At 39.4% G+C, this 13,763-nt stretch overlaps 1 protein-coding gene across 1 annotated transcript in view; it reads right to left on the bottom strand.

The window, feature by feature from the left end:
- Nucleotides 1-718: 718 nt before the first annotated feature.
- ATP9A (ATPase phospholipid transporting 9A (putative)) overlaps nt 719-13,763 on the bottom strand; it is an 84,395-nt gene continuing 71,350 nt past the window's right edge. Inside the window, 7 exon segments of the mRNA XM_038370170.2 lie at nt 719-4,577; nt 5,819-6,022; nt 7,974-8,031; nt 9,602-9,710; nt 10,701-10,765; nt 12,288-12,443; nt 13,531-13,589. Of these exon segments, the coding sequence (XP_038226098.1) occupies nt 4,441-4,577; nt 5,819-6,022; nt 7,974-8,031; nt 9,602-9,710; nt 10,701-10,765; nt 12,288-12,443; nt 13,531-13,589 (788 nt within the window). The 3' untranslated portion in view covers nt 719-4,440.

The raw sequence follows: 13,763 nt of genomic DNA, 5'->3' as shown, positions 1-13,763 counted from the left end.
TGTGTGTGTGTGTGTGTGTGTGTGTGTGTGTGTGTGTGTGTGTGTGTGTGTGTGTGTGTGTGTGTGTGTGTGTGTGTGTGTGTGTGTGTGTGTGTGTGTGTGTGTGTGTGTAGAGAGAGAGGCTATAAGCAATGGAATGCAAGAAACAAAATCTACCTCCTATTTAAAAAAAAAAAAAAAAAGCATGACAGCACACCTTTAGTTAGTTACATCAGTGATTCAAAGAATGAACTGCTTATGAAATATAGGCTACTGTGGTAACCAACTGCAAAGTGAAATAGAACATTGATCAGAGATCTTTCTAAAGTAAGCATGGGAAGCAAGAACAAGTGATGAAGCACATACTGCTGTCTCCTATAATGCTATTCGTAGAAGAGCCCCATAAAATGGAAGTTACATAAACTGCTACGGTTCACAAATATAAAGCAGTTGCTAAAGAAGACATACATCCTTATTAAAAAAAAAGTCTCATTCCAAATAAGCACAAAATTCAAGTATAACAGAGGAAAAGATGTACTGTAACTTAAACTTCCAGTATGGCACCTATTTACTATGTGCTGTAAATACAAACATCTGAATGAAACTTTGCTTTTAAAAACTTTTTTTTTAAACGTATGGGGAAATAGTTTACAGACAAAGTGCTAAACTTAAAAAACAAAACAAAACAAAAAAACCCCACAATCATACCTCCCCCATCCCTGGTGTTTGTAAGTGGCAGTTTTACCTTTTTTTTTTTTTATTGCTTTAAAAAAAAATTATACCCAAAGAGTAATACTTTCTAGATTTACAACTCTGTGCAAGAAACTAGCTACACCCCTTTCACATAATGCTAAAGATGATTAATCCCATCATTGCTAATACAAGTTCCTTATTAAGGTTATGAAACCATTAAATATTACTGAAATTGCAATTCACCCCCGTTCTTGATATAAGTTATGATCTTGCCCATATGGTCCATTTAGTGTAAACTGCATTGACTCCAGGAGACAGTGAATTCTAACTGATACTTTCCAAATATTTACATACAGTAGCATGGCACTGTTATTCTTACAAGACATTTAACTACTAATACACAGCTATTAGGGGCAGGAGTCATTAAAATAGATCTACTGTCATGTATTTTCAAAAGGACAAGAGACTTAACTTGTCAGTCAAACAAGTTGCTAGAACCATTCTTGATTATTACATTTAAATCTGCTAAATCAAAATTTTGATCTGGGAAGCCAGCAACAAATGCATGACTGACCCTATCCTGTAATTGTAGCAAATCACTAGGAGAACATGAAGGATCTTTTTGGCGAACAGATGTAATTTACAAAAAACTGACAACCCAATTCTTCTACAACAAAGCTTTTCAGACACGGCTTTTCATCTCTGAAGCAAATCATAGAAAAATATAGAATTGAGCCGCCCCGATACAAATCTGTATTTAAAAAGAAGAGTGGAAATGTTTTGCTGGAAAAAGTTTGTCAGGGGATGTGGGAAGGTGAATTTTTAAAAAATACTGTAAACATGAATACAGCAGCTAGCTAATTTTTCCTTCTTGCTGGGTTGTTTATAGAGGATGCCAATGAGTATTCTGTTTTTATGGGGTACCAGAGAAAAGACAAATCAAAGCCATGTAGCACAAAAGAAAAGCCACTGTTTTATCTTAACAAGTGCTTGCTCTTCTTATTCCTCTAAAAGAGCTAATGGACCTTGAAACACAAGACTCTAAATCAAGTATGCAGAAAGGAGACCATTGTAGCCAGCAGTGCTGGAGGCTACATTTCCCATCTTGCATTGCAGCCTAAAACATTTATTCATCCACTATCAAAATGGTCATACATAGAACTATTCAATGGTGAGGACCTGGTATTTCCCGCGATGGCATGAGAAGGAACAAAGGAACAAGGAGGAGGGTACAAAAGGGCTCTAGAACACACAGTAGGGGTAAAAAGAGCCAATAGTGCAGGCTCCCTTTCCCCCAGGCTTGTGGCAGCCCCTTCAGGTCAATTCAGTGTGATGACAGCACTGTCAATTCAGAGAATGTGAAGGTGGGGAACATGGCATGCTCTCTTCTGAGCCTAGCAGGTTTCCCATCAGGAAATCTAGTATGAACTTCATGCTCTTTGAACCCTATTGGAGGAACAGGGCCACTGGCAACATGGCTCCAAAGAGGAACAAGCTGTCAGGAAGAGGAGGGGGATCCAGGAAGATTTCCACTTATGTAGATAACCTAGAATCTACAGGGTGGAAATTAATATACTTCAACTGATCCTTTGGTGCTGCAGAATGGAAAAGCAGCAAGTTTTGACTCACCCACTGTAGGAACATCCTACATACTGCTTCAATTCATGCTCCTGGTTTCTCCAGAGGGTTCTTCTTTGAGAAACAATGACAGGTCATAAGGGCTTTTGCAGAGCATGTGCACGCATCTCCTCCGACTTCTCAGCCATTTATGTGATTAAATGATTGACAGATACCCAGTCCTTTCAAGGTTTCTAAAGTGTTTGGAATTTGCATTACTTGATCTTTATTGGACCCACATGTATCAAGGATAGCCAGGTCATGCAGCATGTTCTTCAGAGAGATTAGATTTCTAAGTGTAAGTGAGACAACTAAGTAGTGCTAGGGTTTTCCGGAGCTGATAATCCAAAACATAGAGGTGCAAGTCACTGCCCACTACAGATCTCATTTTAAACACTGATCCAATTCTGCATTTAAGTTTGTAAGCCAGAAAATTTTATTTATCATTTGAATGCTTGTGAAAGTGCCAGATCTGCAGCAATGGAAACAAAGTTGGCAACCCATCGAAGAGGTACAGCATGGCAGAGAGGGCCTGTCCTGCTGCTCCCCACGCAAGCAGAATTTAAATACCGCAAGGGGAGTTCAGGGTACTTGGATTAGTCATTGCTGGCCTCCCTGCTGACCCTGCAAATAAGGGTGCTTAGTTCCTGTTATGATGGTGGTTTTTATGATGTGGATTCTGCTTTAGTAGAACTGGACACCACACAACTCACTTATCACAGACTAATCAGTTATTAGATAAGTGTGACTGTCACTAAAACTATGCCACATGTGACCCAGTGGTAGGAGCCTCTATTACCTCATTGCCATACTCCTAAGCGTTCCAGTCATATATTTCTGTCTCCATCCGCAAGGAATGCTTTATAAATTATGCGAGTCAATGCTTTTTTTAATTAACACCACACCCACCCACCCACACAGCCCCCCTCTGGGAATTTTGCTGTTTAAAATAAATGGAAATATTATCTGTGCTTCACATTAAATAAACAACCATTTTGTGCATGGGCTCAGTTTCTGCCCACTCTCAAACTCATGTCCATTGAGGCAAGTTCCGGTTTTAAAGAATGCAAATTCCATAGTTATCTCAAACTGCCTCTCTTTGTAGACTGTGTCCTGAATGGCGCATGTAGAGGACTGCCTAGGCTTATTTGCAGCTCATCTTCATTAATTCAGCCTAACAGGAAACAGATTTTATGTAACTGTGAAGAGTAACAGCACTGTGACCTTTCCTTTCAGTCTCCAAGGATTCAAGACACGTCTGCCACATTGTCTGCAGAATAGGATGAGTCTTTTATTATGCTGTCAACAGGTTCAAAGGCTGATCAGCTGCAAGTTTCCTTCCAAAAGGCTTTGCTTGAATTTAGGTAATTTGCTCCTATAACATAACTATATAGTGTAGTTATTTGTATGTCATCAGCTCCTTTTAACAAGAAGCACAAAAGCTAAACAAAATGGATTTTTCCCTTTTTTGGATGATATTTCTCAATGTGTATTAATTGCTGGAAATCATCAAAAAACACTAGATTTTCTACATTCAGATCTTTCATTTTGATTGAAGGAAAAACTCAAGCAGTCAGGTTTTCAATTATGTATAGATCTGTTTAACACTGGAACCCTACAATCAAAACAGCATGACACCATCCAGTAGTCACCTGTTGGTAATACAGTACATCACCTATTTTAAGGGACTTCCAAAGATACACACAGGATGTATGACTCTCTACCTGAATTGAAAAGATAAATAATAATATAAAAATGTAACACAATGCAAGGAACACCACAGACACAAACTAAAAAACAAAACATCTGTCATGTATAAACTTCAAGGTCATTTAGCAGCTTTCAGATACTCTGATCTCACATGAGAAACCAATTATCATTGCAGTTACATGCATTTGACCCCAATTAAGTAAAACCAAGTGACAAAGACTGAACAAACTATCAAGTGCCTACACCTCCCCAAAAGACTCTAGTTACTGTTAGGTTTCAGTTTACTGCAGTTCTTAGTCTTTTTCATTAAAGCAGCACATAATATTGATTACTGCATAATCCTTATGCAACTATCAGACATAGTTCTTACGATGACGAATACATGATTTCTGTCTCTCCGCGGTGTGCAAAATTAGTCTCTGCTCTGTAGGCCGAGCAGCTCTATGACGTGAGCTTCGAGTAGCTGGGGGGAGAGAATCTTCGCCTCAAGTACTTCAGGACGTAGAGGGGAAGGCAGCTCACCAGAGTGATGACTGTGACCTTCCACAAGAACGACAAGGTTGCAATGAAATAAACATCTGCAAGGAAAGAGCACAGAAGCAATGGAGGTGGGCCGTAGACTGAAGTCAGAATTGTACTGCATGGGGAGGATCAAAGGTCAAAGTGAAAGCTTCAGGGGAAAAAAATGCAGTCCAGTAAAGCCTCGGAACAGCCTCCTCCTCCTCACACACACAAAACAGCATTTTTGCTCCCTATCTTTTTTTTTTTTTTAAACCAATGCAATTTCTGTTTCTGAACCACCTCTTGCTCTCTTCCTTTTTTGTTCATGAAGGATACAGCTTTCTCCCTAACACACTGCTCATCTCATCTCAATAAGGCATTTTGTCTAAACAAACCATTATAGACAATAAACTCGGTATGAAATATTTCAATCCTTCACCCCCCTGGAAGAATGACCTACATTAGCTTCCTTTACAGGGTCTGTAGATGGATTTTAGCTCTGGGAGTTCTTTTTCTTTGACTTGCTAGTAGTGAATATGAATTATCTCCGTTCATTCTGATACCATGTAGCATCTCCTTTTACCCATTTACATTACTAAATCACGGAAGCACTATGGATATATCTGAAGTGGATTCAAAGATGAGCCACAATACTTTTGTGTACAAGATAGCCTTATTGCACGTGGAGGCTTTGAATGAGGAAATGAGAGGGCTGTTTTATTCTGCAGCAGGATAACATCCTGGGAGTTTACAAGGCTTTCTGGGGGAAGTAGTGACATCTTGTGGTCCCTGATAGCACACTGAAACACGCTGCAGTGATCTGATATTTAACAGACTGACTGCCCAGGGAAATGTGGAATTCATTATCTGTTTTCTTTTAGCATGTGAGGTGTGTCTTCCATTTAGACAAATGAAAATATAAAAACAAAAGTCCAGATGAAATAAAAGAAATTGAGACAAGTTTTAGTGAGTCCACTACTACATGCAGCTAATGGGCATGGTCTTTCATTCCAGCAACAAAGGGTGATGCTTTTACATTCAGAGGTCTCAGGTTCGAGCCCCAAAGATGACCCAATCAAGTGATGTCTTGTGTGGCATATTGGCCAAGTGTGTCTTTGTCCCTCTCTAGTGGCTGGACTGTGCAATGAGATCTGAGAGTCTGTTACTGCCTTCAAGCTAATGGATCTGGTCCCTGGGGTAACTTACAGTAGGTTAGTTCATAAGCAGTTATGAGCCCAATTCACACCCTTAACCTCTTGTTAAGCATGTAAACTTTTTCCTGGAAAGACCTAAAGAAATACAAGGTATTTAACCTTACCAATAAACTCATGTAAGAAGACCAAAGAGGCTATGTAGCAGGAGAGGCTGAGCAACTCTGCCACTATCATGAGCCAGTGCCATGTCTGGATTGTTAATGCCACCATCAGCAACTCAGTAAGAATCAGGGATGTGAAGGAAATGGCCACAATGTGGACAAATTCAGACTCGAACAGCAGAAGAGCTCCATACATAATGATACTACCTGTGAGGAAAAAGAAGGAGAGAGGCTGGATATCTTACCGCTAAACATCAATCTAAGTTCTAAACATCAGTCTCAGTCCTGAAAGAGCAGAAACGTATGGTCACCTCTTAAGACAGTTTGCAATGGCTTTTGGTAATGCATGTTGGACAATAAATCAGTTATTTATGACATGGCATTAAGAAGATAAAAGAACTCCTGTACAATGAGTAAATGACACCATATAGGTGGTCAATGTTTCATGGGGCATGTCAGATTTACTGATGTGGAAATATGAAGTATATCATTTTAGCTACTGTATTAGATCACTTGAAGATTATGGTGAGCTATTTGTCCTTACAGAAAAAAAAAAGCAGTCACCACTCAAAAGAGAAGACACATATCAACTCTTGTAACTTCTACTGTGCTGCCCTGAAGTCCAGATGGAAGCACAAAGTATAGGGATGATGAGTGCATATAGTTAGGTTTTCTGTGCCCTCCGTAGGCCATGCTCTCCACCCTAAACAAGCACAAATCAAAGCGGCATTAAGGAAGCATTATTTTGGCCCTCTATTCCAGATTGGAAAGCTCACACAACTCCCTGCCCAGCCACCTGCACAAATAATTCATGTCAGCAGCATGAGTAATTGGCACCAACATCCATCACATGATAGTTTCTGAGGGGAAACCCTACAAGGGACTAGAGACTGAGCTACAAAGTTCAGATCCAGCTCTGAACTTTCCAACGTTTGGGGCTGTTCAGTTTTGGGTCAGGCCCACCACTGCTAGCAACTAGTCTAATTGTTTAGCCTGCTGCTTTCTAGTCATTTAGCACAGAAGATATGAAGTCACTTTAACCAAATACTGTATTTAGGATAGTGGCCTCATCTGAGAAAGAACTTTTCCTCCAATGCATCATCCTCTGGCTTTGACTTTCCACCACTTGTGAACTTCCTATAAATGTCTTGGCTTTGCCTTAGTATTTATATAGCAACAGGAGACCATTATTCCTGCCATAGCATTCTACTGCACTAGACTTATTCCCTGCAATCTAATAGAGGTTTTATATTGCTGGCCCCACTCAAGGATGGTAATGTCATTTAAAACTGCTGATTTTGCCACATATCTTCCCGCTTCTTTTGATAAAGGACTTTTGGAAAAATATCCTTTTCTCACAGGATCTTATGGCCATTTTAACTATACAACCTCATCACTATTTGTGCATGCGTTTCATGCTTCCTTAGCTAACAGCAACAGAAATCACTTGTGGCTTGAGGTTCTCTCTTTCTTTCTAACCAACAGGCTGACTTCCTAGGAGCTAAACCAATGGGTGCATCCACACTTGAAATAAACAGAGGGTTAATAAAAGAAGTTTTGTTAATAGCTTCTAGCAACTTGAAAATAAAAGCCCAGATAAAGTGGAAGTTATTTGATCTCAAGAACTAGAACTTTCTTCAGATCTTCACTACCAGAAAGGGTCATTTCCTTGGCTGGGTATAAGACAATCATCTCAGCTAGGCAGTAACCAGAACTGGGACTATTATGACTCATAGATAATACTGTGTTTATAGAGTGGTTTCCCTTAAAAACAAAGGCAAGTGTCATTAACTTCATTTTACAGGTGGGATAACTGAAGCAGGGTATGGTGAAGAGACTTGCCCAATGTCAAAAAGCAGATCAATTGCCACTGTGGGAACAGAACCCAAATCTCCTGACTCCCATGTGGTCTCCTATCATGACCCAGTACTTCAAAATGTTGGTAAGCCACTTGCCAAAAATGTTTAGTTTTAGGTGATTTTTTTTTTTGCATTAGTAAGATGGTTGCTGTCATTGTTCTGATGCAAGGAATGGCTATTTCCACCCTATCCTAAAGAGTCATCATTCCAGCAATACTCTACTTTTGATAATACAGCAGGACAGCTATATAATTCCTGACAGGTATGGGAACACTGAGAAAATAGGTGCAGTTTCTTACCTTGATAGATACTTATCAAAACCCATATTAAAAATGTTTTATATGACAATGGTCGCCCCTATAAAGAAAAAGAAAGACAGCAAGTATGACTTTTGAAAACTAATTTATAGATTTTCAAGCAACTCTGACTCAAATCTAAAATAGATGGTTTAGAGGTGACCTGCAAAGGGAAGAAAATTGATGTCTTTTTTGTGCTTCTTCATGGTGCATAAAAGGCATTTGACTGTACTGTCATGATTATTTTGGTATAAACAGTGCTTCATATCAGTATAGCTATTCCTGTACAGGAATGGGAATAAACTATGTTTTGATATAGGGTATCTTTTTTACCAGTATAACTGCATCCACACTAGGGGAAGTCTGGGTACAAGTAAAAATGTAAAAAAATAACAATCACTCTTCTAACTAACATAACAGTACAAAACACTGTGTGTAGACCAGGCCTAAGGATGGTTGGAGAATTAGTGGTTTATGACCTCAGAGACCACATGAGAGTGAAACCAGATGGAGATGGGCGGTGACTTATTCAGACTGTTGGAAAACACTCACTTTGCTTCTGTTGGACTCTGTTTAATGGAAATTCTTGGGGGAAAGGATGTCTTTGTTGAAGAATCAGCTCCCCTTTCCCTTCAGTTAGGGATGTTCCTAGTCCACATACCCAAATCATTCAAAGAGTTCTCCAGAAAAATAAAAGGGTGGCAAGACTTGGCATTCCTCACATTTCTAAGGTAAAAATCAAATCAAGTGGACTTCCCCCCCCCCTTTTTTTTTTAAACAAAGAAAACTCTTTCAGGCTTCCCGTACACATCATGAAGCAGCAAAAAACAGCACAAAACCAATCTTTTGTTCTCTTTTTAGGTCACCTGTAAGGCAAGTCTCCATGCAAGAAGCCATCTGAACTACTGTTTTTGAATAGATCATAAGCAGTAGAGCTAGTCCAGAATTTTCCGACAGAACAGATTTCAATTGGAAAATACTGATTTCACAAAATCAGCCCATTTAATGGGAACACATCAATTTCAACAAAAATTTTCAACAGAAAGGAGGGGTTGGTGGAGTTTTCTCCCAGAGTTCCTGTCTTTCTGTCCCCACAGCACGATGCTGGATCCCTATCACTTTCTCCCCTTCCCACAGCCTCAGCATGGTGCTGGGTCAGTGCCTGCTCCATCCCATCTTCATGTCATCAGGGCCCACCACTGGTGGAAGTGAGAAGCCATGATGAGAGCTGCGAGACACAGAGACTGAGGACAAGTGGTGGAGGTGTCATGTTCCAAAATCAGAATATTTCTTTTTTGTGGGAAATTCCGAGGTTCGACAGTTCATTCTGATTTGAAAGGAAACAAAATCTCAAACATTCAGAATTTTCCACAGGATGGAAATTCTATTTTCTGGCCTGTTCTAATAAGCAGCTAACTGTTAACAAACACAACGAGCTGTGAAAAAATAAAAATAAGTTAAAATTGTAAACAGTATTGTGTGTCTTGACAACTGTACTTTTAGAGTCATACGATAAATCATCATGTCTATGGATATCATGTTTGGTTTTTCTCTCTGAAAGCTAGTTCCAAATCAAGCCAAAGATTATATATGAAGCAGATGGAAGAGAAACAGAATAAGATCTACTTGACCTTAAGAAGATCTTTGTAGAGCTCTGGATACAACATGGCAACCTCAGATTTGACATCCTTGTCTAAGACCAGAGAGAAGACTGGAAACATTGTATAGATTGTGGAATATCTAGCAAAACAAGACAGGAGACACCAATAGAGCACACATTGTTTAAGCCATAAAAATGAATACAGCAGTCTTGAAAAAGGAAATATATGCTGCTCCTTGCATCTTAACAATAGTCACATCATAAACTCAAAAACGGAACACAGTACTGTATGTATAGCAAAAAAAAAATTGCAACATTTACTACTTTAAATTTATTAATAGAACTATGCCTAAATGGAAGCTGCAAATATTGTAACCAATGTTACACATTTTCCAATAGAGTTTCTACTCCTTTTAGAGATGGAACTCTTTCAGTGCTGGATTTGACTATGTAATTCAGTTCAGAGAGTTGGGCTGGGTTTTTTTTTTACACCTATCTGAGAGCACGAGCAAATGTATATTATGCAAGCACAATGACATAGGCATAGCAACTTAGGCAGTATGGGTGAGATTTGGGGCTGTGCCTCAGAGCCCAGAGGGAGGAGGAGGACTAAGGTGACTTTAAGCCACCTTTATACCTTCCTTATTCTGGGCTGCTCAGAGGGAGACACAAAGGTCCCCCGGCAGGCTATGTAGGTGACACAGCCTGTGCCTAGCTTCTTATGGGTAGTACTGCGGCTCAGAATCTCCACAGCATTATGTGCTGCAGCCTCACCCGTGTCACGGCTCACAAAGACATCACTAGAAGATAGCCTGCTTCTGTCTTCCTCAGTTCCTGAACCAGGGGAATTTTTCTTTGGCCAGATCCAGGGCTTTTAGAGCCCCTTTACACTACCCAGCCTTTTACCACAGCATCCAGGGGCTGGAACAGGGATGAAACTTTCTCTCCAGTTTCTGAAGTGGCATTTGCAGTAGGCATCAATGAAGAGCACTATTGAGCACTTACTAGTACACATACTAAGGAGACTTGCATACCTCTGATAAACTTTCACATGTAACACTTTTCAGACAGGAATCTATTCATTTTGCACAGGGTTTTCACATTTTTTTCCTAAACAGTTTTGCTCTTACCCAATAATGAGGAAACCCTGGTAGAGAGGAACTGACGCAAAGTAAAACACTGATGAGAAGACAGCCTAGCAAAGAAAAGAAAAGGATCGTCAGGCTTCAAAAGCGGCAGTGTAAGTTATATTTGATAAATCCTACTTTATCCAAACTGAAAAGTATTTGAAGTAGACTCAAAATTCTTTAGATGAAGACAGGAGACTGTAATAACCATTCCCTTGACTCCTGCACAAACCTTGGATGAACGAGAATGTTTAACAGCAAACTGTGAAGAATTGAACCATTTTGGCAAACTTCTCTTTATATAATCCCGCAAAAAGAGAGGTTGGAGTGTTTCATCTAAAGCCTGCTGTTTTTAACCAGATGTCCTAAAGGACAGGGGTTTAGATATGTGTAGCTCACAATGTTTTCACAATGTAAAATGTATTAGCACTTAGTGATGGAGACAAAGGAAAGAGAAACTCCAGCATGGACTTTTGACCTCAGAATGGGGATGGTACCTGCATTCTCAAAAACAGGAATGATCCCGTATTTTACTGAAAAATGTTTGTTTAAAAGAGATGTATTTGTCAGCAATCTTATGGCTTGAAAGAAAAACTTCCAAACAGTAACCGCTGTCACCAAATATGTCCAAGAATCTTGCACTCACAGCTGAAGACAGAATTCTGCTCATGAACTCATGTGTTTCTTTAAATTATCTCAGTCTAACACAACCTATTGTTTTTAATCAACTGACAAACATGCATCAATCTTGCTTGCTCAATACTGAAGTTGTGCAAACATGATGAAAAATACCTGAAATTCTGTGAACACAAAACATATTTTGTCATTGAGGACCCCATTCTTTTTCCCACTGAAGTCAATTCCTTTTGGCTCAGTTTAGCAAGATGCTGAGCACTTAATGTGGGTAATACATGCCTCAACTCCTAATGAGGTCAGCACCTCCCTAAAGTGCTCAGCACCCTACAGGACTGAGATTTTAGTAGGCCCTGATTCAGCAAGGTACCTAACTTTAGACACAGAAGATGTTCCATCGAGTTCAGTGGGGCTCCTCATGTGCTTACAGTTATACATTCTTAAGTAACTTGCTGAAGAGAGGCTTTAGGAGCCATTTCATTCTGAAGAAAGCTCACAAAAGCTTATGCTCAAATAAATTTGTTAGTCTCTAAGTGCCACAAGTACTCCTTTTCTTTTTGCGAATACAGACTAACACAGCTGCTACTCTGAAACCTGAAGAAATACAATATTTTATAAGATTTCCATGGAGTGGCTGTTGTCACACTGACATATATGGGAAATCTCCAAGTTCACATGTTTTTGATGCAAACTGTTTTGTTCCCAAAAGAAATGTAAAATAATATTTTGAAAAAAAATGCTGACTGTTCAAAAATGGAAACACCTTTACATGGAGGTAAGCCTCTTCTCTTGCAAAAAAGTTACCCTTTTTTCAAGATCAAACCCACTAAAGTTCCAAGGACAGCCAGGGACTGTGTCAAATGTGAAATGAAAGGCTTGTTTTTGGAACTTTTCACATTCCTTTCCCCATCACACACACCCCGCACCAAGATGGACCAGTCCATTCAGTCCATTTACCTGCATCGTACTGATACACAAGCTTCTGTGGATCACAAACTGGCTGAGAGCTGCAGATCTTTTGTAGCTGTTCCTTCCATGCACCATCAGTAACCGGCCCAGATGTTTAAACTGAGTGATAGAGAAATCTGCTGCAAGGGATGCTTGTTTTCCTTCCTATGTAGGGTAATAAATCAAAGACCATGAGATCACAAGATTACATAAGATTAAGAAACACCATTTACATTAATACATGCCTAAACAGTACTGACAGTAAAAATACCAACTCTGCCCACTTCCCCTTCCCCCTATATATATATATATATATATATATATATATATATATATATATATATATATATATATATATATATATATATATATATATATATATATATTTTAACAGGACTGGATGAAGAAAAAACATTATCTTAGTATCTCTATTTCTTCCCTCAGACCCCAGCTGCCTCCCCCATTTCCTCTATCTCCCGCCCCCAACACTCAAGCAACGAATGAAAAGACCATACAAGGACAATTCCTATTTGGTTTCATGGTTCAAACCCAAAGGAACGTCTGTGAATTACGGTTCACAGCATGCATGTTAGTGTGGCACTAACATCACATATGTTACCAGATGCTATATAGGGAACATACCCACTGTCAGTACCACAAGTAGTCGAATGAAAATGTCTGGATGAGAAGTACTGCAGTGGCTATGAGAGATAATAGGATACCATCATTTACCAGCAATCAGTTATAACAACACACTTTTAGGCTCACAAGGTTGCTTTCAACAGCCTTGATTTATTTTTTGGCCCATTTCATGCACAGCCTTTACACTCTTTGCAGATGCATTCCTCTGGTTCCAAGGTATGTAGGAGTCTGTACAGTAAGTGGTGGACTCCTGAGCCAATGTCACTGTTTTCCAAATTAATACAAAACAGTTCTAATGAATACGGTATAGGACCAGCTACAACTCAAGTGTTTTGAGCATCTCTTAATAGTGATGAAGCAAGAATGAATAGCCAGGTCTGACTATGTGGAATACTCTAGTAAATATCAACATGAATTTTGCTAAACCACTGCCTATTTTCATCCTAGCCTGAAAAGGGCCAGTGTGTTTGGCCCGATGTCTTTTCTTCTTAAGGCAGGTGCTCTCTCTATGACATGAATCAACAAGGATTCAATAAAAGGGGCACTTGGAAACCAGCCTCTGCATTTATATGACAAGTTGTCTCAAATCTGATGTGTTTCATAGTCTCACCTTTCCTTCAACCCCAACACCACAGTCAGCCTCCTGAATCATGCTGACATCATTCCTCCATCACCTACATGTTAGAGCATAGAGAAAGGACAGGAAATATGTTAAGAGAGCCACTTATTATAGCTATTGAATGTAGCTGAATTAATAAATTCATAAACTTTACAGTCAGAAAGGATGTTAGCCCATGGGGAATTAGAATAAAATCATCAGGCTTGACATGTTCAAAGTGAGCT

Source organism: Dermochelys coriacea, chromosome 13 (genome assembly GCF_009764565.3).
Source record: "Dermochelys coriacea isolate rDerCor1 chromosome 13, rDerCor1.pri.v4, whole genome shotgun sequence".
NCBI lineage: Eukaryota > Metazoa > Chordata > Testudines > Dermochelyidae > Dermochelys > Dermochelys coriacea.
The sequence above is the reverse complement of the archived record's forward strand: the minus strand, read 5'-3'. Positions and strand labels throughout refer to the sequence as shown.